This window comes from Hemitrygon akajei, chromosome 6 (genome assembly GCF_048418815.1).
Source record: "Hemitrygon akajei chromosome 6, sHemAka1.3, whole genome shotgun sequence".
Lineage (NCBI taxonomy): Eukaryota > Metazoa > Chordata > Chondrichthyes > Myliobatiformes > Dasyatidae > Hemitrygon > Hemitrygon akajei.
This window is the reverse complement of record NC_133129.1, coordinates 88,961,513-88,988,118: the sequence shown is the minus strand read 5'-3', so window position 1 is coordinate 88,988,118 and position 26,606 is coordinate 88,961,513. Positions and strand designations below refer to the sequence as shown.

The following is a 26,606-nucleotide window of genomic DNA, read 5'->3' as shown; positions in this document are numbered from 1 at the left end:
CGACCCTCTCCCCCTTCTTTCCCTCGTCCATTCTCTCACCCTCCCTTCTTTGCTCCCATCTCACCCCTCACGTCACCCAAGGTATCTGGACCATGACCATCTCCAATCTTCTGCCCACACCCCACACGCTCCACCTCAACCCCCGAGACCACCCACTTCCCCTTGGCCCTGCGCCTTTGACACCTAAAGGACAAGTTATGTCACTTGCTTTGAGAGTTAAAGACAGGAAGAAGTGGAAACCAGACACGACACAGGAAGTTAAAATGAACTTTAGAAGTTTAATGTCAAAGAGGTGGTGTCACTATTACCCTTGGGGTACGATCCCTGGCAGGATTGCCACTACTAAACTCCTGAGTAATCCAGGGGCGTGAGTAAGAGTGGAAGAGCAGCCCTCAGCTCCAGGTCTAGCTCTCCATCTTGAATAAGGTGGTGGATAGGGTGGGGGTCATGCCAGACACAGAGAAAAGGCAATGTAGGCCAGGTTCTGAGGGAGATGTTAACCTGCCCCTCCCGAGGTTGTTGACACCTCCTCAGCACCACCCCCCTCGCCCCTCCCATGGGGTCTTCTCACACCTCTCTTCCTCAACTGACCAACCCGCAAAGGAACAGGACGCGTGATCCCAACCCGCCCCCCACATCCCCACCAAGTGAACTACCGCTACCTCCAGGAGATGGAGGGGCGTCACCTCACCCAACAGTGGACACCCCTGGGTGGTGGTCAGATGTTTGACGGGGTGCGGTGCTCACCACAACAGGAGAGGTTCTGTGCAAGTGCCCCCAGGTTCTGAGAGTGAAGCACATTGTTGGAAGTTCCTTCACATCCCCTCCCTCCCAACCACCCTCTGCTGTCTCTTCCTCCCTCCTACTGATGGAAGCATGTCCACTCACTCACCCTCACCCACCCTCCACTCCAACCCCAGTGAGAGTTCTCCATCTCCGGCTGGGCTTCACACCGCTGCGAGGATGATTGAGCCCTCAGGCAGGGCGTTAGAGGAGTCGAGCGGCCAGTTGCCAGAAGAAGACAAGCTGGCAAGAGGGTGAACAGGAGGCACTGAGGGAGGAGGACAAGGTAGGGAGAGAATGGGTACTGAGGGAGGGAAGAAGGTTTGACAGAGGGAAGATGGGGGTTGCTGAAAAAAGGTGAGGGAAGAAAGGAGGAATTGAAGGACGGAGGGAAGTGTGAATTTGAGGGAGGGAAGGGCGATTTTGAGGGAGGGCAAAGTGGGCAGAGAAGAATAGGGAGGACAGGAAAGGGGAAAAAAGACATCTCGGGTAAGTGATGAAAGGGAAATTTGACCCTATCCCTGGATTTTGGAGGCCTTGGAGTCTCGAACGAGGATCATTTGACTGTGTCCATCGCTCACCCTTTCCACATCGTTACATTAAACATTATAAAACAATACAAAAGTACAAAAGAGAACCAGGCTTGGAAGTGAGGTGGAGCCCAGTCTGTGTCAGCCAGTAATATTAATATTCAACTGTTTTTTTCTCTTATCTCCACTGGGGAAACCAGGCCAATCCCGAAACCGGGAGTCCACTGGTGCAGTTAAGTTCACTCATCTTCAATATGAAGACAACAGGCCAATTGGTCTCTCCATCCTGTGTGCAACTGTGCCCACTCCGGCCTCCTCAGGACATCTTTGTGCCTAGGTGGGGAGGGTCTCAGAATTCATCCTTCCTCCAGCAGCTCGGCCGAAGTCCCCCCTCCCTGGAAAAGGGAAGGGTCACGGGTCCAAGAGTTTCAGCGGTTGCCACAGGAACCGGGACAGCTCATGGTGAGGTGAAGCCGAGACCTCAAAGTGCAAACAATAAAGGCCAAAAGTCCGGGAGATCCTCGGCCAATGGGGAGAGGGGAAGGAGGGTGGAGGGGGTTGCAAGGCAGAGCGCGGGCACCCGAAGCGCCCATCTCTGCAGAAGCTGTGCCCCACTCACCCTCCACCCTTGCTCCTCAGCGGTGCCCGCGGCAGTCAGATGTGGGCAGAGGCTGGCGGCCTCGTCTGTTTCAACATTGCCTGGATGCTGGAGAGAATCTTCTTCTGGTGTCCGGCTGGAGTGACTCCAATTCGCAGTAGATCTCTGCGGGGCAATCAAACTTTCATCAGCGATATGGGCATCTCCTCTCCTCCCCTCCATCATCCTACACCCCTCCTCCTCTCCTTCCCTGCCTTCCTCCCCTCCCTCATCGTCCTCTCCCATTCCCTCCCTCCCTATCCTCCCTTTCTCTCCCCATCCCTCCCTCCTACCCCTCCCCATCCTCCTCCCCTCTTCCCTCCCCATCCCTCCCTCCTACCCCTCCCCATCCTCCTCCCCTCTTCCCTCCCCATCCCTCCCTCCTACCCCTCCCCATCCTCCTCCCCTCTTCCCTCCCCATCCCTCCCTCCTACCCCTCCCCATCCTCCTCCCCCTTCCCTCCCCATCCCTCCCTCCTACCCCTCCCCATCCTCCTCCCCTCTTCCCTCCCCATCCCTCCCTCCTACCCCTCCCCATCCTCCTCCCCTCTTCCCTCCCCATCCCTCCCTCCTACCCCTCTCCATCCTCCTCCCCTCTTCCCTTCCCCCTACCTCTCCCCATCCTCCTCCCCTCTTCCCTCCCCATCCCTCCCTCCTACCCCTCCCCATCCTCCTCCCCTCTTCCCTCCCCATCCCTCCCTCATACCCCTCCCCATCCTCCTCCCCCTCTTCCCTCCCCATCCCTCCCTCCTACCCCTCCCCATCCTCCTCCCCTCTTCCCTCCCCATCCCTCCCTCCTACTCCTCCCCATCTTCCTCCCCTCTTCTCTCCCCATCCCTCCCATTCCCTCCTTCCACTTTCTTCCTTCCAACTCTACTCCTCTCTCCCCCACTTACCCCCCTCTCTCTTACATACTGTTTTGCTCCCTCCCCTCTCCACCTCTCTTTCTTCTCCTCTCCTCCCCTTCCCTATCCCATCCTCTCCCCACCCTTCCCTCTTCATCTCCTTCCTCTTATCCCCTCCCTCTCCCCCCTCCTACTCAACCGCCCCTCCCTCTTCTCCTCCTTCCTGCCCCCTCTGTTCCAGCCTCGCTGAGTCCCTGCCTCTGGGCACTGCCCAGTCTCACTGAGAGTCGGGAACAGCTTGACAAAACCCCAACTCTCCCCACGCCACTGAGCCATACCTCCCCCAGAACAGGTTCCCCTCTTTCCAGCACACTCCTCCCCATCCCCAGCCCTCTCGAGAGGTGACCTACTCTGCTGAGATCTGAGCAATGAGGTCGAAGGTCGTGAAGCCAGCATTGACAAAGTTCTCCTCGTACCGGCCCATCTTTATGGCCCTCAGCCACTCGCCGACGCTGGAGAAGGCAGTGTAGTGAGGACTGCCCCGGTCCAGCAGTGGCTGGGAGAGTCTGCGGAGAGAGTGTGGCATCAATTACTAGCTGTGGCATTAACGGGGGGGGGGGGTGAAAACGCCAGCTTCCCAGCACCACCCTCGCCCTGCCAGCATCATCCCCCTCAGTCACCACCGTGGCAACCCCACGATCGCCAATAACCCAGAACGTTTGGTTCTGACGCTGGTCGAGGATCGAAATGTGCACAAGGCTGCGGCCTCTATTCTCTTATCGGAGGGGGCTGCTCCTTTCCTTATGGTTGCATTTTAGCCCCACCCTCTTCATATTTGGCCATCCAGTACAGAGGTGGGGGCAACAAGTGGGGAGGATGTCCTGGGGCTGGCTAAGTTAGCTCTCTGTGAGTCCTGGAGATGGGCAATGAAGGGTTCTGCCCAGGCCGACTGCCTGGTAATATTCCGGGGGGGGGGGGGGGGGTGTCCACGCGTGGATAACCCTGAAGAAAGAACACAGTGTCCATGGGATCCATGGCCGTGTCCTAGGGCCATTGGGCACCACAGGAGACACATATCATATTAGATGAGCGGATGAGAAGGCGTACAGGAGCGAGATATACCAGCTGGTTGAGTGGTGTCATAGCAACACCTTGCACTTAACATCAGTAAGACCAAAGAACTGATTGTGGCCTTCAGAAAGGGTAAGACGAAGGAACACATCAATCCTCATAGAAGGGTCAAAGAGTGGAGAGAGTGAGCAAGTTCAAGTTCCAGGGTGTCAATATCTCTGAGGATCTAACCTGGATCCTGCATATCAATGCAGTTACATTTCATTTGGGGTTTGAGGAGATTTGGTATGTCTCCAGAAACACTAGCAAATCTCTACAGATGTACCGTGGAGAGCATTCTAACTGACTGCACTACCATCTGGTACGGGGGAGGGTGCAACTACTGCACAGGATGGAAATCAGCTGCAGAGAGTTGTAAACTCAGTCAGCTCCATCAAGGGCACTAGCCTCCATAGTATTCAGGACATCTTGAAAGAGTGATGCTTTAAAAAGGCAGCATCCATCATTAATGACCTCCATCACCCAGGACATTGCTACCATCAGGAAGGAGGTACAGAAGCCTGAAGACACACACTCAACGATTCAGGAACAGCTTCTCCCCATCTATCACTGGATTTCTGAATGGACATTGAACCCATTAACACTACCACACTACTTTTTTAAAAATTTCTATTTCTGCATTACCTATTTAATTTAACTATTTAATATATATACTTAATGTAATTCATATTTTCCCTCTATCATGTATTGCGATGTACTGCTTCCGCAAAGACAACAAATTTCACTACATATGCCGATGATATTAAATCTGAACATTTAGTTTCATCTGTGCTAGTCACTGTTATTGCCACTAACATTTTTGTGGTACATTACAGTAATGTAGAAGTTGAAATTAATCTATATTTATAAGAAAAAAAGCCTCAAACCTCCTTTGTGGGGGGGGGGGGGAACTACCTTGTGAGGAGGTTGCGGTAAAGCCTCATGAATTCCTTCAGCTCTCTGGGAACTGAGAACCTGGAGGCAGGGCTGTCATTGATTTGAGGAGACGTGTTGTGTCACCACAGTCTCTACAGTTTTCTACAGATAGACCGGGGGAGAGCATTCTAACTGGTTGCATCAGTGGCTGGTATGGAGGGGGCAGGGCACTGCACCGGATCAGAAAAAGCTGGAGAAAGTCGCAAACATTGGCTTTGCGGGAGGAGCCAGGGAGTGGCAGTAGAGGGTTGCCTCTCTGACTGGAGGCCTGCGACTAGTGGAGTGCCTCAGGGGCCTCTGTTGTTTGTCATCTATATCAACGATCTGGATGGTTAATGGGATCAAATTTGCCGATGACATCAAGATTGGGAGTGCAGTGGACAGCGAGGAAGACTACCAAAGCTTGCAGAGGGATCTGCATCAACTGGAAAACTGAAGGGGGAATTTAATGCTTCAAGTGCTGCACTTCATTAGGACCAGCCTTACACAGGGAGCGGTAGGGCATTGAGGAGTGCAGTGGAACAGGAAAACACACAGGGAGCGGTAGGGCATTGAGGAGTGCAGTGGAACAGGAAAACACACAGGGAGCGGTAGGGCATTGAGGAGTGCAGTGGAACAGGAAAACACACAGGGAGCGGTAGGGCATTGAGGAGTGCAGTGGAACAGGAAAACACACAGGGAGCGGTAGGGCATTGAGGAGTGCAGTGGAACAGGAAAACACACAGGGAGCGGTAGGGCATTGAGGAGTGCAGTGGAATAGGAAAACACACAGGGAGCGGTAGGGCATTGAGGAGTGCAGTGGAACAGGAAAACACACAGGGAGCGGTAGGGCATTGAGGAGTGCAGTGGAACAGGAAAACACACAGGGAGCGGTAGGGCATTGAGGAGTGCAGTGGAACAGGAAAACACACAGGGAGCCTTAGGGCATTGAGGAGTGCAGTGGAACAGGAAAACACACAGGGAGCGGTAGGGCATTGAGGAGTGCAGTGGAACAGGAAAACACACAGGGAGCGGTAGGGCATTGAGGAGTGCAGTGGAACAGGAAAACACACAGGGAGCGGTAGGGCATTGAGGAGTGCAGTGGAACAGGAAAACACACAGGGAGCGGTAGGGCATTGAGGAGTGCAGTGGAACAGGAAAACACACAGGGAGCCTTAGGGCATTGAGGAGTGCAGTGGAACAGGAAAACACACAGGGAGCGGTAGGGCATTGAGGAGTGCAGTGGAACAGGAAAACACACAGGGAGCGGTAGGGCATTGAGGAGTGCAGTGGAACAGGAAAACACACAGGGAGCGGTAGGGCATTGAGGAGTGCAGTGGAACAGGAAAACACACAGGGAGCGGTAGGGCATTGAGGAGTGCAGTGGAACAGGAAAACACACAGGGAGCGGTAGGGCATTGAGGAGTGCAGTGGAACAGGAAAACACACAGGGAGCGGTAGGGCATTGAGGAGTGCAGTGGAACAGGAAAACACACAGGGAGCGGTAGGGCATTGAGGAGTGCAGTGGAACAGGAAAACACACAGGGAGCGGTAGGGCATTGAGGAGTGCAGTGGAACAGGAAAACACACAGGGAGCGGTAGGGCATTGAGGAGTGCAGTGGAACAGGAAAACACAGGGAGCGGTAGGGCATTGAGGAGTGCAGTGGAACAGGAAAACACACAGGGAGCGGTAGGGCATTGAGGAGTGCAGTGGAACAGAGTTAGGAAAACAATCAACAACATCCTTGTACATTTTCTCTGTACTCTTTCAATATTATTTACATCGTCCCCGTGGGTCAGTGACTAAAACTGTACACGATACTCCAAATCAGATCTCACCAACATCTTATACAACTTCCACATAACATCCCATCTTCTGTGCTCAATACCTTGATTTATGAAGGCCAAAAGCTTTCTTTACAACCCTACCTACCTGCGACGCCACTTTCAATGAATTATGGACCTGTATTCCCACATTGATTCAGCATAGAAAAGGCCCTTTGGGTCATTCCAGCCAGCAAACCACTGATATAACCCTACTCTAAACACAGCACCATTTACCTTTGGTCTGTGGGAGGAAACTGGAGGTGGAGGAAACCCACGTGGTCACGGGGAGAATGTACAAACTCCTTACAGGCAGCGGCGGGAATTGAACCCGGGTCACCAGTACTGTAAAGCGTTGTGCTAACCACTACACTACTATGCCACCCCACATACACATATAGATGAAAGAAAAATGGAGGCATTAGACTGTAGTGTGGTGGTACAGTACTGGATCCAATTCCCGCTGTTGCCCTGTAAGGAGTTTGCATGTTCTCCCTGTGACCACGTGGGTTTCCTCCGGGTGCTCCGGTTTCCTCCCACAGTCCAAAGACGTAGTGGTCAGTAGGTTAACTGGTCATTGCAAACTGTCCTGTGATCGGGGCGAGGGTTAAAGGGTTAAATCGGGGAATTGTTGGGGGGGGGGGGGCTGCGCCGAAAGGACTTCTTCCACACTATATCTCAATAGAAGGTCAGCACTACATTATGGACTGACGAGGCTCTGCTGAGCTGCGTTGTTTTAAGAAATGTCGGGCAATTGGCCCCTTCAACCGAGCCCCATCACTCTTTCTGACTAAGCCCCTAAACCTCAACTCCTTTCCTTTCCCAAATTCGCCCTCAAATTCACACATTTAACCCCCTCCTCTTTAATGGGTGGAAACTTTTCTGCCCAAAAGTTGTCGTACGTGGAACAGGCTGCCAAGGAAGTGGCTGAGGCCAGTACGTTAGTACTGATCGGCCCGTGGGGAAACAGTCCGACGAGCCAGCCGCTGCGCGGGGGGTTGCAGAAAGGCGGGACTCACGTTCCTAACTCCCGGGTCACGATCTTCAGGCTGGCGGGGTTGCGGATGAGCTTGTCCAGGGCACTGACGATCTGGATGAAGCGCGGCCTGGTGTTGCGGTCCTTCTGCCAGCAGTCCAGCATCAGCTGGTGCAGGGAGGCGGGGCAGTCCGTGGGCGGCGGCAGCCGGTAGTCCTGCTCGATGGCGTTGATCACCTGCGGAAAGGGAGCGACAGCGGTGACTATGCAGACCCCGTCCCCGCAGACACCCCTCCCCTCACACCGGTTTCTCGGCGCCTGCCCCCTCTCCACGTATCTACCACCCCTGAGTTCACATCCCCGGATGTCGATGACCACTCCTCTGAGGCAGTGGTCCCCAACCACCGGGCCGTGGACCGGTACCGGGCCGCGAGGAAACGCTATGAGTCAGCTGCACCTTTCCTCATTCCCTGTCACGCCCACTGTTGAACTTGAACCCACGTGAGGTCATTACCCACGCGAAGCCATCAAGTCGCCTAAACGCAGTGATACCCTCGTGCCAGGGATCACTGGTTGGTCTCGGGTAACCGGCTGCCTTGCACAGCCGGCGGGAAGTGCCGTTGGTACTGGCCTGGAGTGCGGACAGATGGGCGCCGCCTCTAAACCAGTTTACCACTCCTAATGTTCGTGGGGTACCCGGTGCTAAGATATTCACAGACAACCTAATTCGGGCTCAGGGTGTCGTAAGTAACAGAGCAGCTACCTCGCTGCGATCTACTGGAAGTCATCCCTCCAGCCAAACTTTTGTCGGCCGATAGTTGCTACAAGGAGCGGGCAGGCACGCGCCCTGTCGCACCCCTCGCTCGGTCGGTCGCTCTCTCCGGACTGTGACCATCGCAGCCCCGGTACGGGGACCTCCGGCCCTTACCTTGTCCTTTCACTGGTGTGTTGCAATGATTTTATATGTTCATACGAGGAAAATATACGCTGTGTGTTTAATATCCAAATGTTACTTAAAATGTTATGATGCTATTGACTAATGAGTGAGTTATAATTGACTTATCACTATATTCATGTGAGGAAAATATGCGCTGTGTGTTTAATATTAAATTCGTTAGATAAACCCTTTTAGAAACGAAATTGAGTGTATTAGCCACTTATAAGTGACTTATAGTTGACTTATCACCTATATTCCGGTCGCGATTAACACCACCCCCTCGGTCGGCCGGTCCGCAAGAATATTGTCAATACTGTATCAAACCAGTCCGCGGTGCAAGAAAGGTTGGTGACCCCTGCTCTGAGGTATTTCAGACAGGGCTTCAGCCATCATCTATACCCAGCCAGCAAGGATAGCAAATTCTGTTTCTTTCACGGGCATTAGTGGAACAGGCAGGTTTTTAACCACAATTCCCTCGTTTTTGTGACCACCACTGTGATTGTTTTCTCCCCTTGGAGTAAACCGCGAGCAGCACAGTGGCAAAGTGGGTAGAGCCACTGACTCACAGCTCCCAGGGGCCAAGTCCGATTCCGACCCCCGGCGCTGCGCGTGTGGGAATGTGCACTGCACACTTGCGCATGTGTGCCTGTATGTGTTCCTACGTGCATATCCGCATGCACGTGCATGTCTCACTGTGTGCGTCTCTCTCTCTCTGCCTCTGTGCGTCACCATCTCTGCCCGTGTGTCTCCATGCATCGAGTTTGCTCATTCCCCCTGCGACCGCATGGGTTTCTGCCCCAGGTGCACCGTTTTCCGCCCGTAAGACAACGGTATGTTGGGTCGTTGGGGTAGCTGCCCCCCTCCCTGCAGCATGCGGGTGAGGAGTGAAATCTGGGGGGAGTCTATGGGACTGTGGGGAGAATAAGATCTGATGAGTGTTAATGTGGCTGATGGTCAGCATGGACTCAGTGGGCCGAATGGCTGCTTTCTGTGATTCTATGACAGAGCATAGTCTGGGTGCAACCCTCCTCATTAACAGCTCTGGAAGCCGAATCGGGAATTGTCCCAGACTGCTCAAGTGCATGGTATGGCAGTACTTACGTCCTGATTGGACATGTCCCAGTAGGGTCTCTCTCCAAACGACATCACCTCCCACATGACAATGCCGTAACTCCACACGTCGCTCGCCGTGGTGAACTTGCGGAAGGCGATGGCTTCCGGGGCCGTCCAGCGGATAGGAATCTTTCCGCCCTGTGGCCGAGAGGGGAAGTGGTCAGTCCGGGTGAAGGGAAGAGGAGGATGGCGAAACATGGGAAGAGTAGGAAGAGGTTCATCCCTCATTCCATACTATCCCCGTTGACCCTCAATATCATGCTCCCACTCCATCCCCACACATCTTCCATGAACAAATTGTCTAGTCCTTGCTGACCAAGATTTCCATCTAAACTAATATTCTACAACATTCCCAAAGTCTGTACCATTCACTGTAAAATCTCCTAAATATTTCTTTTCAATCTTCTTCACTCAGTTTCACTCACCCCATCACTGAAATGTCCCACAACCTATGGACTCAGTCTTAAGAATTCTTCATCTCATCTTCTCGATATTTATTGCTTATTTATTACTCCTCCAAGAGGATCACAACCTTGTCATAGGGTTTGAAGGCTTGCGTGCCTCAGTGACCTGGAGAGCTGTGTTGGCTGGAGTCAGGGCTTTATGCTTTGGCTCTTGGTAGGGTCACCCATGTCAAACAGCCAAAGGGGTTGTGGCTTCCACAGGGTCACCCACCTCGGAGTGAGAAAATTTCTGCTAATCCTCATCCTACGTGCCTTATCCTAGATCTTGGACCTGTGACTCCTGGTTCTAGATCTCCCACCTGAGGGAAACACTGTCCCACACACCCTGTCTGTCCGATCCAGACAGAATTCCGTACCCTTTCACGAGATCTGCTTCTCATTCTTCTAAACCTCAGCAAACATGGGCCTGGTTCCTCCAATCCCTCACGTTGTACTTTAATGATCTGGATTATGGGAATTGATGGCTTTGTGACCAAGCCTGCAGATCGGTGGAGGGACAAGTAGCATTAAGGAAGCAGGAAGTCTTCAGAAGGACTTGGACAGGTTGGGAGAAAGGAGGGGCAGATGGAGTATAGGATAGGAAATGGTGCAATTATTCTCTTTGGAATTAAGAGCAAAGGTGCAACTATTTTCTAAATGGAAAGAGAATTGGAGGTGCAAAGGGATTTGGGAGTACTTGTGTAGGACTCCCGAAAGGTTAACTTGGAGGTTGCGTTGGTAGTAAGGAAGGAAAATGCACTTCCTTTCAAGAGGACTGGAATATAAAAGCAAGGACGTAATGCTGAGGCTTTGTAAGGCATTGGTCGGACCACACCTGGAGTACTGTGAACAATGTTGGGCCCCATATCTGAGGAAGAACATGCTGGCATTGGACAGGGTCCAGAAGAGGTTTACAAAAATAACCGTGGGGATGGAAGGGTTAACATTTGACATCAATGGGTCTGTACTTGCTGAAGTTTAGAAGAATGAGAGGGCTCTCTTTGAAATCTAATGAACATTGAAAGGTCTGGATTGAGTGAACCTGGAGAGGTTGTTTCCAGTAGTGGGAAAGTCTCGGATCCAAAGGCATAGCCTCACAATAAAAGGATGTCCCTTTAGTACAAAGATGAGAAGGGATTTTTTTTGGAGGGTGGCAAATCTGTGAAATTCACTGCTACAAAGGGCTGTTAAAAGGCCAAGTTACTGGGTGTATTTATGGTGAAGGTTCTTGATTGATAAGGGTATCAAAGGTTATGCGGGAGAAGACATGAGAATGGGGTTGAGAGGGATAATAAATCAGCCATTGTCAAATGGTAAAGACTTGATGGGCCAAACCTCCTCTTTCTGCTCCTATGCCTGGCACGTTAGGCTCCGAGTTCAGGAAGCAGTGTGGTGAATCTTCACTATGCCTCTTCCATGAAAAGTGCGTCACTCCCTGCGTGATGAGATTAAATCTGCACTAAAGTGCTCCAGATATGGTCATGTCAAGGCTCTGTCTAATTGCAGCCAGACATCCTTGAAATTGGAATTGGTTGATTGAGCTACAGCGGAGAAATGTGGCTTTGCTTACCATCCATACAGATCCTATCATCACACACATTATCGTCATGTGCCGTGTCGTGGGACCTGGCTGATCACGGTCTTTCCATGACCATGATTGTTCTTGGCTAATTTTTCCAGCAGAAGTGGCTTATCACTGCCCTCTTCTGGGGTGACCCCAGCCATTATCAAAACTCTTCAGAGATTGTCTGCCTGGTGTCAGTGATCACATAACCAGGAGTTGTGTTGTACTCGTTCGACCATCCACCATCTGCTCCCATGGCTTCACGTGACTGTGACTGGGGGAGGGGGGCAAGCTAAGTAGGTGTTACACCTTTCCCAAGTTGACCTGCAGGCTAGCAGAGGGAAGGAGTACCTTATACTTTCATTGGTGGAGACATATCTCCACACTACCGCCCTATCACATCAGTACATCAAGGAAATGCAATGAGAGAGGGAAAATTCTTGCTCCTGTAACTTAAAGACTCTTGTATTGAGGGCCAATATATCTTCTGCTTCTTAACTGCTTGCTATCTTGGTACGTTTGCTCTGAGACTGGGCACCAGGTTTCCTAATCCAACCTTATGCCATAATAAACTGCCATTCTGTCTCCCCAACAAATTGCTGATCTCCACCTTAAACTGTACTTGCCACATACTTGCCCACTCAGGCAGCTTGTCTAAGACATGAGGTAATAAGGGCAGGAGTAGGCAACTCAGCTTCTCAAGCCTGCCCCACCATTACATGGCTCAGCTGCCCAAGGTTTCACCTTCGGTGGCAGTTCCTAGTCACTCTTCTCCTTCAATATTTCAAACATTAATCGCCCTTCTCTTGCAACCACTTCCACCCGTCTAGCCCCCACAATTCTGCAGGGAAGAGTTCGAAGATTCAACGTCCTCAGCAGGAAATCCAAATTCCAAGGCACTAACACCTTGAACATTCTGTCTTAGGCCCAACATATAGAAGTATAGTGCCGTGCAAAAATTTTAGATGCACATATGTAGCTAGGGTGCCCAAGACTTTTGCACAGTACTGTAGTAATTTTATGTATTACACTATACTGTTTCTGCAAATAAAAAAACTAATTTCATGACGTGTGATTCTGATACGGGTCTCTACTGAGAGTGGAGAGTGGGAAGCCGGCAGGGAGAGGGGAATCATGGTTAGGAAAAGGGGAAGGGAGCACAAGCACCAGAGGGACTTTCTGCAATGACCAATAGCCAATTGAAAAAGGATCTAGTGCTTTCCTGGCGTAAATGACAAATAAACTTCCCTCTGGCTTTCAGCCAGGTTCGGGTCTCAATTATAACTAACATTTTAATGACAAACTCTGCCACCATCATCAGGAATGATGTCTGGGCACATCTAGTCCAGTGGTATTTATACCCCCATAGTCCATCCCTCCTGATTGGATGAGAACTAATCAAACAGGTTTCTGCTCTCCCACCTTGTTTACAATCGAATTCCAATCCTTCCTTAGAGTAAGACTTTTGCCTTTGTGAAAATTCCTTTCCTCTCGTGTTATTTCAATGGCTTCCTTCACCAGATGGTCCCAAAAACCACTGGGCCCTGCACAGTAGTTTTGTGCTGTCAAAGTCAATCCTATGGCCACTGCAAATGCAGTGTTCTGCTACCGCCGATTTCTCTGGGTAACCCGAACAGATTCACCTCCTGTGCTCCTCGATGTGGGTTTCCACCGTGCGTTTCATCTGGCCGATGTACGCTGCTCTGTATTCACAAGGAATCCTGTAAAGGCCAGCCAACCTGAGTTCCAGGCCATCTCTGACCCACCTAAGCTGTGACTTTAGCTTGCTACTTCTTTTCTACTTCGATTAACTGTGAGAAAACTATTTTGGACCCAGAGAGTCTCCCTGAGGATATAAGACGATAATACACGATGTTCCTACAGAATGGTGACAAGGAGAAGGAAATCGAAAGGGCTGACAAAGAAACCAGGAAGCTTAACAAGAGGAGGAGCCTGTCACTACCGCCTGCCTTCCCAATATTTCCACAGTTTCTGGAAGGATCGCCAGGATCCTGAAGTAATGCGGGATTCATATCATCCACAAACCTATGAGCAAGCTCACGTTACAGCTTATTCGATTGTGAACAAGGTGGGAGAGCAGAAACCTAGGCCGGGCGTATAAATACCACCGGCCTAGACATGCCCAGACATCATCCCTGAAGAAGATGGCAGAGTCTGTCATCGAAACATCAGTTATAATTGATACCTATGTAAGGGGTTCCTTCTTCTATGTTACTACTAAGGCTAATAAAATGGCTTACCAGGGGGCTACACCTGTATCCGACTGGAAGCCTGAGAAGAGCTTATTTGTAATAAACCAATTGTTTGGAATCAAATGACCTTGCCAGGTACATCAGGTCCGGGTGTGCCTGCGTCACCTCCCCCCCCCACCCCAACTGCCCCTGGCACTCCTCTGTCATCTGTCTCACACCCCTCTCCCGGCACTCCACCCTCACCATTCCCAACATACAGCAGATTTACAAACCCGCTCTCCACTTTACACTGTCAAATACAGTACTGTGCAAAAGTCTTAGGCACCCTGGCTATATCCATACGCCCAAGACTTTTGCACAGTACTTAAGTCACAATGAAGCTACGTCAGTGCCTCTAGTTTCTTAGAAGCTTAAGAACATTTGGCAAGTTACCCAATACACCAACAAACTTCTACAGCTGCACTGTGGAAAGTATCTGACCAGTTGCATTAAATCCAACGCACAGGAACCCAAGAGCCTGTAGAGAGGAGTGGACACAGCCAGGTCCATCACAGGCAAAGCCCTACCCACTACTGACAGCCCCTACAGGAGGCACTGCTTCAAGAAGGTGGCATCTTTCAAAGGTCCCCACAACTTCTCAGGCAGGAGGTACAGAAGTCCCACACCACTAGGCTCAGAAAACAGCTACTTTTGTCAAGTTCTTGACTGAGATGCACAACGCTGACCCTACCTTAGCAACAGAACACATGGCACTGCCATGGACTTGTTTCCGAATCTGTTTTTGTCACGGCTCCTTGGTTTACAGATATTTTATTTTACTTTCCCCCACTCCCTTGCTTAAGTCGTACATAAATTGTATATAGATGATGTTCTGCGCTCTCTGTACATACGGAGTTTGTGATGCAGCTGCGAGCAAGTTCCTCATTGTATTGTGCACTTGACGATAAACCCGAGTTAGACCTGCTTCTTCACAATCCCACCCAGAGTTGGGCGGTCAGCAAACTCTGCAAGGCAACGTTCTGTCCCTGCACCTGGCCGTTGGGGCATTTGAAAATCAGGGCCTGAGGGGGGGTGCTCACTTTGGTAACTCTCTTAACACTACCCAACACACCAGGAACGTCCCACGAGAGGCAGAGAGGTCAATGGTGGGGGGGGGGGGGGGGGGGGGATGAAGAATAGGGAGAAGGGTGGAGACATGAGGAAATATGACAGGGAGGAAGGGGGGTAAATGGCAGGAGGTACGGGGCGGGGGAGGGAGGGAGAGGCGAGATTGGGAGAGGAGATGAATTGAAGCAGGGAGGGTTGGAGAGGTAGGATGGGAGTCGGGATGATGGTGGGGAGAAGTCAGTAAGGGTAACGGGAGGGGAAGTAGACCACAGGGAGATGGGGGTGGGGAACAAGAGCCTTACCAGGGAGCTGGTGTAGGTGGGGTCCGAGGAGTTCTCCTCCAGGAAGCGGGACAGGCCGAAGTCAGACACCTTACACACCAAGTTGCTGTTAACCAGAATGTTGCGGGCGGCCAGGTCTCGGTGCACGTAACTCATATCTGACAGGTATTTCATCCCCGAGGCGATTCCCCGCAGCATGCCCACAAGCTGGATGGGGGTGAATTGCCCGTCGTTCAGCTGTGGGGGGGGGGGGGGGGGGGGGTGGAGAGACAGGCATAGAAACACGTTACAAAACAAGACCAGGCCTCAAGCTACAAGCAAGTGGGCAAGTGGCTCACTAAATTACAACGTGGCCGGTTCAAGACCCAATCTGGACCCTTGAACCTCACTCACTGAAGGCCCAGCCTACACTGAACATCTGAATAGCTACAGATGTGAAACACAAATGCCCCAGCCTACACTGAACATCTGGATATCCACAGATGTGATCCACGAGCGAGGTCCTGTCTACGTAGAACATCTGTATTTCTGCAGGCATGGACTAGACACAAGGCCCAGTCTACAAGAAACAATTAATAACCACACACTACCTATTTTTATTCCTAAGACCTACTTTGATTCTTTAGATTCAATTTTAACATCTTATATTTGGAATAATAAACAAGCTCGTTTAAGTAAAGTTTATCTACAAAGAAATAAAGAGATGGGTGGATTAGCCCTACCCAATTTTAGGTTTTACTATTGGGCTGCCAATATAAGGAATATTACTTTCTGGTCCTATTATATTTATCGTAAAGATTGCCCATCATGGGTCTCCTTAGAAGTTAATTCTGTAAAAAATTCCTCTATTGTCTCTCTTCTTGGATCATACTCTTCTTTTTCAGCAAATAAAACAACAGATAACATAATTGTTAAGCAAACTTTAAAGATCTGGTCTCAATTTAGAAAATTTTTTGGTTTAGCGAATTTTTCATTATCATCTCCCATTCTCCTTAATTTTTTTTTTATCCCTTCCATGACTGACAAAGTCTTTAAGGATTGGGATGAACTAGGTATTAAGTGTTTTTGGGACCTGTTTATCTCAGGAACTCTTGCTTCATTTGACCAATTGTCAACTAAATTTGCACTCCCAAAAACACATTTTTACAGATACCTTCAAATTAGAGATTTCTTACGTTTCTAATTAACTACTTTCCCTATAGGTCCTGATAAAAATTTACTGGACGATCTTTTAAATTTAAAACCTTTTGTTAATGGTTCTATTACCGGTATCTATAACTTGTTGATTGATTCTAGACAAGACTTTTTAGATAAAATAAAAAGAGCTTGGGAGGATGACCTAAATTGTCAGATTTCTGATGATAGATGGAATAAAATTCTTAAACGGGTTAATAAATCATCTTTCTGTGCTCGTCATTCTCTTCTACAATTTAAAGTGGTTCATAGAGCTTACATTTCTAAACAGAAGCTGTCCAGTTTTTATCCGAATGTTTCTCCACTTTGTAATAAATGCAACTCTGCTGATGCCTCTTTAATTCATATGTTTTGATTTTGCCCTACAATTGAAAAGTTTTGGCGGGAAGTATTCCATACCTTCTCACAACTTTTTAGGGTCCAATTTGACCCAAATCCCCTTACTGCCTTGTTTGGTATTATTGCAAATGAAGATATAACTTTAAATACTCCTAACCTACAGGTTTTAGTTTTTACCTCTCTTTTAGCAAGGAGAGCAATCTTGCTTAAATGGAAGGAGTCTACCTCTCCTACACATCTTCAATGGCTACGTGATATTATGTCTTATTTAAATTTAGAAAAGATCCACTGCTCAGTCTTAAATTCGAAACAATCTTTTTATGATATCTGGGGACCTTTCCTAAATTACTTTTCCAATTTATAAAGTTTAAGTGTGCACAGACTTTTATGTATATTTTTATCTTCTCTTCTTAAGCGAATATGTTTTTTTCCTAATTATCCATTATCATCCATCAGCTTTTTTCTTTGGTAGTTGGTAGGGGGTTGACTTTTTTTTATATGAAAAATTTATTTTATGATGTATGACCTATCTTTAAATTTTTGATTACAGGGTGGTATACCTTTATGTGTTATGCTATAACATTTTGATCAATTTTATTACAATATATGAATGTACACAAGTTATGTTGAGATGTATCTATGTGTTACACTCTGTAAATCTTGTTTTTTTCTTCTGAATAAAAATATTGTAAAAAGAAAAAAGAAAAGAATAACCACACACAAGACTTGGTACCATAGAACATCTGGATATTTACAGATGTTACAGAACAGGACCAGGCCTCGGGCTACAGATGGGTGGGTACACACCCCCAATACCCCAGGGTGGCCTGTTCCAGACCCATGTTAGATGCTTCAACTCACTCACGGAAGGCCCAGTGTGCACTGGATATCTACAAATGTGATCCTCACACAAGATCCTACTTACATCAAACATCTGGATACCAGCAGATGTGAACCACACCATACCCTGTCTATAAGAAAACTCTGGCTATCTCCGGACGTGAACCAGAACAGCTCCGTCTCTTAAGTTTGGTCAACAGTTTATACTGCTCCCACACCCCAGCCTTGGTGGGTGTTTATGTTTAGATCAGGTTGCTTGGGTTGGAATGGAGCTCTTTCTGTTTTACCAGGTGAGGGCAGACACAGGAGCCCAGACAGCACTGGCCCTCCACCTTCAGACTGAGGTTCCCAACTCTGGATTGGCCACAGCTGGCCACCATTACCCGCTCAGCCTGACGGTGCAGAGACTGGCCAACTCACCCGTAGGAAGGAATCGAGGGCGCCATTCTCCATAAACTCCGTGATGATCATCACCGGGCAGCTGTTGGTCACCACGCCCTCCAGGTGGATGATGTTGGGGTGGTCGAACTGGCCCATGATGCTCGCCTCACTCAAGAAGTCCCGCCTCTGCTTGTCCGTGTAGCCGCCTTTCAACGTCTTGATCGCCACGTAGATCTCTCTCTTACCCGGGACTTTCAGGCGGCCTCGGCACACCTCTCCAAACTCGCCTGCAATGACAAGACAGGTCAAATGCCCACCTCGCAAAGAAGGCCGCTTGGCCCCTCACACCTCCTACTAGCTCTCCATAAGAGCTCCACCACTTCTCCCACAGCTCTCTCCCCCTGTAGCCCTACCTTCTAATATTCACTCAGGAGCGAGAGACAGGGAGAGAGCTCTCCGACCTATCATGACATTCCTTGACAACGTAACTGATCATACCCAGGCCCCCAGGCCCACCTTCCACCTGCCTATTGACCAATCACAGTCCTGGTTGGTACATATTTTTTAGCAAGGGCAAGAGAAGTTGCAGGAAAGGACATTGCCTGGACTGGAGGACTTGGGTAGGTTAGGCCCTGACTGTTTTCGCAGGAGCGAAGGAGGTTGAGGGGTAACATTCCAGGATTGAAAAGCTTATCACATGAGCAGCGACTGATTTTGGGCACAGATAATTGGTGAGAAATACAATTCAGAACAGTTTTACACACTGCGGTTTCAAGCATTCTGGTTCGGAGATGCCAGTAACAGTCGGGATTTCAAATGAAACCATTTCACTACTTCAACAAGTTAGGAAACGTGAAGAATTTGAAGGTATTGACAATAATATTACAATAAAAATTAAGATTTGGAGGATGCAATCGTTAAAAGCGTTATAAAAAGGCAGGCCGTTATCTATACTGGGTGTCCGCGCTGATTTTGTTCATTTACAGTCAAACTAGAAGCACGACCTCCAAGAGGACCACAACCTTGTCTTGGTTTGGAGGTTTGTGCGCCTCAATGACCTGTTGAGTTACGTTGGCTGGAGTCAGGGCTTCATGCTTTGGCTCTTGGTAGGGTCACCCATGCCGAACAGGTCAAAGGGTAAAGGACAGACCAAGAGTGGCCAACCGGTCCTCCAGATTTGGGGGTTCAGCCCAAGGCTAAAAAAAGCAAAATTGTTATGGAAACAGCAACAAAGAATCTTTCTACACCTGAGTGTGACGGTATTCCTGAGTCTCCACCCAGGACAGAAAACCCAGAGGAAGCTGCTGACACGATGAAGGAAGCTCTGAACTTCACCAGAGATGGAGGACCTGCACTGCTGCCTAATGCGGCGTAATGGGAAGTGAGTAAAAGAACATCACAGTGTACTCTAGATGAATTCCTCCATCAATACTATTAGGAACTAATACACAGTTTTGTGGTACTGCAGCAGCACTGGCCGTGTTGCAATTTGTTCTATACTGTATTTCATTTAAATACATAATTTATTACCAAGTTAAATGGTAGTTTGTCATTTATATACCTTTTCAACTATTTCCATGAAACTTCGGCTAATTGGGACAGCTTCTTAATTGGGCTAAAATGCAACAGTCCCAATGTAACCGAATCCACTGTACTCCAGAAAATAAAAAAAACCTTGTCTCGGTTCATCCTGAGCAGAGGACTCTCTGACCCATGTGCTGTTCCCAGGGGCACACAGCAAGCATTAGCCACTGCTGCCAAAAGATCAGCAGCTCGCTGATAGACCCACATCAGCCAGTCCAGCGTAAGGAGATGTCAGTCAGGGAACAATGCCGACTGGCACATCCAAGGGTGCGGAGGTGCATGCCGAGGGATCCATGAGGGGAAAGAATCCAGCCTCGGGTCCTGTTACTGCTGAACACCGAGGCATTGGATGCTGTTCCTCAAACACTCATGGGTGCAACGATGATGGCAGTGACTCACTGAAAGAAGGGATAGAAAAGTTTTATCATAAACAGAGTTATAACACTCTGGTTCAGCCACATCTGGAGTATTGTATACTGTCTGGTCACCCCACTATAGGAGGGATGTCGAGGCTTTGGAGAGGGTGCAGAAGAGGTTTACCAGGATGCTGCCTGGTTTACAGGGCGTGTGCTGTCACAAGAGGCTGGATAAACTTGAGCTGTTGTCTCTGGAGTGCCGGAGGCTGAAGGGAGATCTGACAGAGGATTAGAAGATTCTGAGAGAGGCATAAATAGAGTGGACAGGGAGTATCTGTTTCCCAGGGTAGGAATGTCTAATACCAGAGGGCATATATTGAAACTAGGAAGAGTTAGGTTCAAAGGGGGATGTGAGGGGCAAGTTTTTTTTTTACTCAGAGAGTGGTTGATGCCTGGAATTCACTGCATGGTATGGTGGTAGAGCAAATACATCAGAGACTATGAAGAGACATTTAGACAGGCACATGGATGTGAGGAAGATGGAGGGATATGAACGTCGTGTAGGAAGGAGGGATTAGTGTTTACGTGTTTTTGATTTGCTTTTTAGCTGGCTCAGCACAACATTGTGGGCTGAATAGCCTGTTCCTGTGTGGTACTGTTTTATTTTCCCGATGTGCATAAGGAATAAAGTATTTAATTGACAAATATAAGCAAGTGCCTGGAGACTCTGTTCACTCATAGACACAAGAGAATCTGCCCACCTGACACCGACATGGATCAAGCCGCTGGCACAGAGCGGTCTTCACTCACCAGCGCCTATGACTTCTTCGATCTTCACGTAGGACACGTCGATCTCCTTGGCAAATTCACGGACAGCCTCATTGGGATCCTCATAGGTGAAGGGGTCAATGTAAACCTTGATGCCCGGAGCTGATGTGGAGAGAAGGGAGAAGTTACCAGGAAACAGGTCACCCAGCAGCACGCGCTTGCTTCGCCATTTAATTGGTTTACCACAGCCCCTTCCAGCCAATGAGGGGAGGCTTTCGTCAATGGATGCCACTGAAGATGGGAACCGTTGTCCACCTCATGACATGGTCAATGGCTGCGAAGGGCTCACTTCTCCCTCTGGCCCTGGGTGTCAGTCTAGTCAGACTCCAGTTCAAGAGGTTGTCTAAACAAGACCCCAGAGCACAGTCTAAAAGCTTTAGCCTACAAACTCTGATCCAAGAGCTTCACTCTAGACAAGTCCCAGCACAAAAGCTTTATTCTAGAATTCTCATCTCCAAAAGAGCCTGAATTCAGAACTCCCATACCAAGACTCCAACCCATCTATCTTGACTTGGAATCCCAACTCATAGGTACCGATATTGTAACCCATAGGCTTTGATCTAGAACCACCAACCCAAGGGACATCAATCTAGAATACCTAGCCCTTTGGGATAACCCAAAGATACCAAATCCCCCAGGGTCCATATCTAGAACTACCAACCCAAGGAACATCCAACCAAAATAGTCCCAATCTAGAACCATCAAGCCAAGGGACATCAATCCAATGATACCACTCTTCCAACCCAAGGGTGCCGATCTAGAACCCCAACACAAGGAAGGCCTATCTAGAACCCCGAACCCACGATCTTTAATTGAAACCCTCCAGACCAAGTACTTTGATCTACAACATCCAAATCAATGCTCCTGATCTAGAAGCCCAACAAGAGATCTCGGTGGAGATACCCCGGGATCAAGAACATTGATCTAGACAACTCACTCCAGCCCACAGGGCTCAGACCAGGCAGCCTTATGGTTCTATGACCTTTCACACTTCAGCGCAGTCTGCTGGGAATGGGGATGGATGGTCACAGGGCCACAGCAGGTACACGGTACCCAGTTGGAGAACAGCCCGCAAATCTCACTGCTAAGAGGCTTCTTCCCACCCTTTCTTATCTACACCCCACCCCTCCCAGAAGCTCTGAGATCTCGGTCTTCTTACCAGCTGTCGGGGGCATCTTCTCCGAGTAATTCGGGTCCCGCTTTCGCTGCTTCCTGTTGGGAGAGGAGACGTTGAAGGTTTGGAGAGGATAAACTTTCAGAGCTTGGAACACAGGCCACTGAGGGCCACAAAGGGGTGGTAGGCAGGGGGCTGGGGGTGAGTGTGATGCAGGTGACAGGACACACGTGCAGATGGGGGTGATAGCTGCGTCAATGCTGTCCCCCAGAGACAACCTCAGTACCAACACTAAAGTACTGGAATCTTCACGTGCAGAGAGCCACTGCCTCCCTGCTAGAGATGTGGGCTCTATCCTGATCCCTGGCACCATATGCCCGCACTGCAGTAAGTGGCATGGATGGGTGGTAGCACAGGCCAAGAGGGAAAATGAGTGGCGAGAATGGGATTGGCCTGTGAGCCAGCACAGATTCAATAGACCAAACAACCTTCTATCCCGTGAGGAACCACGGAAATCTCAGTCTGTTTGCCCTGGAGTGAAGGATCGAGGCATTAAATTTATCAGGGGTATAAATGAGGGTCAGTCTGCAAGAAACTTTACCTCTTTATCAGAGCTAGTTAAAATTAGAGGACATGGATTTTGGGCTGGGGTGGTAGAGATATAGAGGGGGGTCAGACAGGGACTTTTCTTACTCAGAGAGAGTGGTGGAAACAGAGACACCGATGGTGTTTAAGACGAGTCTAAACGAGCTCTTGAATCACCCAGGGACAGACGTCTACAGGCCGAATGCCAGGCGATAGAGTTACCATAGGTAGGTACCCATGGGTCAGAATGGATTTGTGGACCGAATGGCCAGTTTCCATGTTGTGCGACTCCATGACCCTCCTCCAGCTCGCTCCGGCCACTGGTTCCTGACTCCTCCCTACAGTCGGACATGGGTTCCCTCTGCAGCTTCTCTGCCGAAGCCACCCCATGTCTAAAAACACTCGTAACGTCCAGCCCACCCCCCCCCCCCACCCCAGCCACTCCGTTCATCCAACCGCCACTCCCAGACGGGAAGGGTGGGAATGCCAGGGAAGCCCCTGCACCCGACTGTACCTGAAACAGACCACGGCCACCACAGCGAGCACCAGCAGGACAAAGATGGCAGAGGCAGAACTGCCGATGAGGAACAGCTCTTCCCGGCGGCCGGAGCTCTCTGCAAAACAAGGGGAGGGAGGGGGCTGAGTGCCAGCTGATTCCCGGACAGGCCGGACAGTTGAGGGTTCGACAGCAAACGCAGTGATCAGGTTAATCTTTTCTGAGATAGAGCCGGGAAAAGGCCCTTCTGGCCCTTTGAGCCAAGCCACCCTGATTTAATGCTACACTGATGACGGGACATCACCGGCCGCTGGTGCAGTGGCAGCCGCACTGGACTTCCAGCAAGAGGTCCCGGGTTCGAATCCGGCCGGCTCCTTGCGCACTTTCCACTTGCGCTGGGTTGAGCGTCGAGGGAGCAACTCAGCCTCGTAAGGGACGGACAAAATGCTGAGGGAACGGCAAGGTTGCCGCCCGATGCGCCACAAGACGTGGAGAGGAACAGCAACAATCACGGGACAAGTTACAGCAACCAATTAACCTACCAACCAGTCCGTCTTTGGACTGTGGGAGGAAACCAGAGCACCCGGAGGAAACCCGCGCAGTCACAGAGAGAACGTACAAACTCCTTGCTGACAGCGGCAGGAATGGAACCCGGGTCGCTGCTTCTGTAAAGCGTTGTGCTCACCGCTATACTACCAAAGAAGGGCACAACAGTAGCGTAGCGGTTAGCGTGACTCCATCACAGCTTGGAGTGTCAGAGTTTAGAGTTCGATTCCGTAAGGAGTCCTTGTACGTCCTCCCCATGGAATGCGTCGGTTTTCTCCAGGAGCTCCAGTTTCCTCTCACAGTCCAAAGATGTACCTGGTAGGATAACTGGCCGTTGTAAATTGTCCCTAATTAGATTAGGGTTAAATCGGGGTAGTCGGGGGTTGTGGGGCAACGCAGCTTGAAGGGCTAACCAAAGCTATTGCGGGTAAACACAGGAGCCCTGTAGATCACGGTAAGGTCCCACAGCCTGAATGAATGATACTTTAAGTATTCTAATACTTGAGAATGAACCTTTCAGATGACCTGTCCGGGGCCCATCATGTCCGCTCAGTGGCCACTTTATTAGGTAGACCTGTTAATGGAAATATCCGATCAGCCAATCACGTGGCAGCAACTCAATGCATAAAAGCAAGCAGACATGGTCAAGAGGTTCAGTTGTTGTTCAGACCAAACATCAGAATGGGGAAGAAGTGTGATCTAAGTGACTTTCACCATGGAATGGATTGTTGGTGCCAGATGGGGTGGTTTGAGTATCTTAGAAGCTGCTTACTCTGGGGTTTTCACACAGAGTTGATAGAGCAGGGGTTCCCAACATGGGGTCCACAGACCCCTCGGTTAATGGCAAGGCTCCGTGGCATATTAAAGGTTGGGAAGCCCTGCTCTAGAGTTTAAAGAGAACGGTGTGAAAAAAATCCAGTGAGCGACAGTTCTGCGGGCAAAAATGCCTTGTTAATGACAGAGGTTAGGAGAGAACGGCCAGACTGGCTCAAGCTGACAGGAAGGTGACAAAAACTCAAATAACCACATGTTACAACAGCGGTGTGCAGAGAGGTTTCTCTGAGTACACAGCCTGTCAAACTTTGAAGTGGGTGCAGCAGCACCAGCATAAGATGGCACGGTAGTGTAGTGGTTAGCACAACACTCTACGGTACCGGTGACATGGGTTCAATTCCTGCTGCGGCCTGTAAGAAGTTTGTACGTTCTCCCTACGACCCAATGGGTTTCCTCCCACTGTCCAGACATACCACTTGGTAGGCTAGTGGATTGTCCTGTGATTAGACTGGGGTTAAGTTGGGGGACTGCTGGGAGGAGCAGCTCGAAGGGCCTATTCCACGCAACATCTCAATAAATAAATAAGACCATGAATATACACTTTATGAGGTACAGGAGCTGTCTAACAAAATGGCCACTGCGTGTAGATGTAATCATGAAAAAGTCACGCCAGTTCCTCTACTTTCTTAGAAGCTTAAGTAGATTTAGCATGCACCAAACTTCTTCCCTGACCTGTCACAGAATGGTCCGGTACAGCAATTCCAGCCCACAGGAGCGCAAGCCCTCCCCAACTCCGACAGCATCTACAGACGGCGCTGCCTTAAGGCAGCAGCGTCCATCATCAGAACTCCATACCATCTGGGTCAGGCTCGTTTCTCGCTGCTGCCGTGCGGCAGGAGGTACAGAAGCCTGAAGTCCCACACCACCAGGTTCAGGAACAGCGATGTCCCTTCAACCGTTTGGTTCCTGAACTGCCCTGCACAACCCTAACCCTCCCTTAGCAAAAGAACACTACTCTCTGTGTGTGTGTGTGTGTGTGTGTGTGTGTGTGTGTGTGTGTGTGTGTGTGTGTGTGTGTGTGTGTGTGTGTGTGTGTGCGCGTGTGCGTGCGCGTGCGCGTGTGTGTGCGCGTGTGTGTGCGTGTTTTTAAACTGTTTTGTTTTACATTTTAAGTCTCGTAGGATTTTATGTGAAGTTTATGTCTGTAACTATGTGCCTGTCATGCTGTTACAAGGTTTTCTACTGTCCCTGTACCTCACCATAAATGTTCACATCACTATATAAATATATATATTTATATCACTATATATCATCATATATCCCACTTGACCTATCTTTCCCCCGACCTAACTTCTCTGGTATATTTACAACTGGCCAAAGCAATGCAAAGCACATGCTCTCAACGTCTGTGCAATTTTGCCTGATTTAAAGATAAATACTTAATTCCTGGAGGCCCTGGGGAAACTCCCAAGAGGATACCAAAAGAGGGAGGATGAGGAACTAAGCGGCCTATACTGGACTCAAGCCTGGGCCTTTCCTGTACCTGTGCTCAGGGTCAAGAAGCTTTTCTTTCTGCTGAACCTCCCGTAGCCAGCTTCTGTCCTTGCCCGAACCTGCACCACGTAGACAACCCCGCTCCTCAGTCCATCTATTGCCAGGGAGTTGGTGGAGCTATTGACGTGGGAGGCACTGGATTCGTTCTTCTCCTGCAGAAGGACAGGGAGTAACAGGGTCAGATACACGAGCTGGGCTATCAAAACGGTCGTCCTGTATTCTTATTGCCTCTCTCCACTGCCTCCTCTAGTGTCCACAGAACTCTGGTGCATTGGTGGGGAAGACGGTAGCCATCTTGTGCTCCCTTAATGGAAGTCAAACCCGTCTGTGGGTGAGGTTAGTCAGGGGACCCAGGAATCCCCCATGCTTCACAAAAAACACGCACCCCAGGAAGCGAGGGCAGAAGGGGCTCCTTTTAGCACTTCACAGCTTGCCACAAAGGCCAGGATCTGATCGGTCTTGGAATGCCCTTCCTCTTGGCCCACCCTGCTCTCTGTCCCTTCTCCCTCCACCCCCCCCTTGTCCATTCTACCCTCCATTTTCACCCACTCTCTTACCCTCCCTATGCTCCTGCCTACCTTACTCTCCCCTGCTATCTTCCACTGCTTTTTCTTCCCCTTAGCCTCCCTCCTTCCTCCTCCATCTCTTTAACTTTCTCTCCTTCCCTCTCTCCTCTTTCTTACCCTCTCTCCACCCTGCAACTCCACACTTTCTTCAACAACCCCCCCCGACCTTATT

General features: G+C 49.8%; 1 protein-coding gene across 1 annotated transcript in view; it reads right to left on the bottom strand.

The window, feature by feature from the left end:
* Nucleotides 1-258: 258 nt before the first annotated feature.
* The window catches only part of LOC140729237 (ephrin type-B receptor 3-like), an 80,104-nt gene continuing 53,756 nt past the window's right edge, over nucleotides 259-26,606 (bottom strand). The window contains exons 7-16 of the mRNA XM_073048787.1: nucleotides 25,858-26,020; nucleotides 23,013-23,112; nucleotides 21,959-22,011; nucleotides 20,782-20,901; nucleotides 18,071-18,318; nucleotides 15,299-15,514; nucleotides 9,658-9,807; nucleotides 7,663-7,856; nucleotides 3,205-3,360; nucleotides 259-2,076 (exon numbers count right to left, since the gene is read on the bottom strand). Of these exons, the coding sequence (XP_072904888.1) occupies nucleotides 1,968-2,076; nucleotides 3,205-3,360; nucleotides 7,663-7,856; nucleotides 9,658-9,807; nucleotides 15,299-15,514; nucleotides 18,071-18,318; nucleotides 20,782-20,901; nucleotides 21,959-22,011; nucleotides 23,013-23,112; nucleotides 25,858-26,020 (1,509 nt within the window). The 3' untranslated portion in view covers nucleotides 259-1,967. The remainder of the gene's footprint in view (nucleotides 2,077-3,204; nucleotides 3,361-7,662; nucleotides 7,857-9,657; nucleotides 9,808-15,298; nucleotides 15,515-18,070; nucleotides 18,319-20,781; nucleotides 20,902-21,958; nucleotides 22,012-23,012; nucleotides 23,113-25,857; nucleotides 26,021-26,606) is intronic.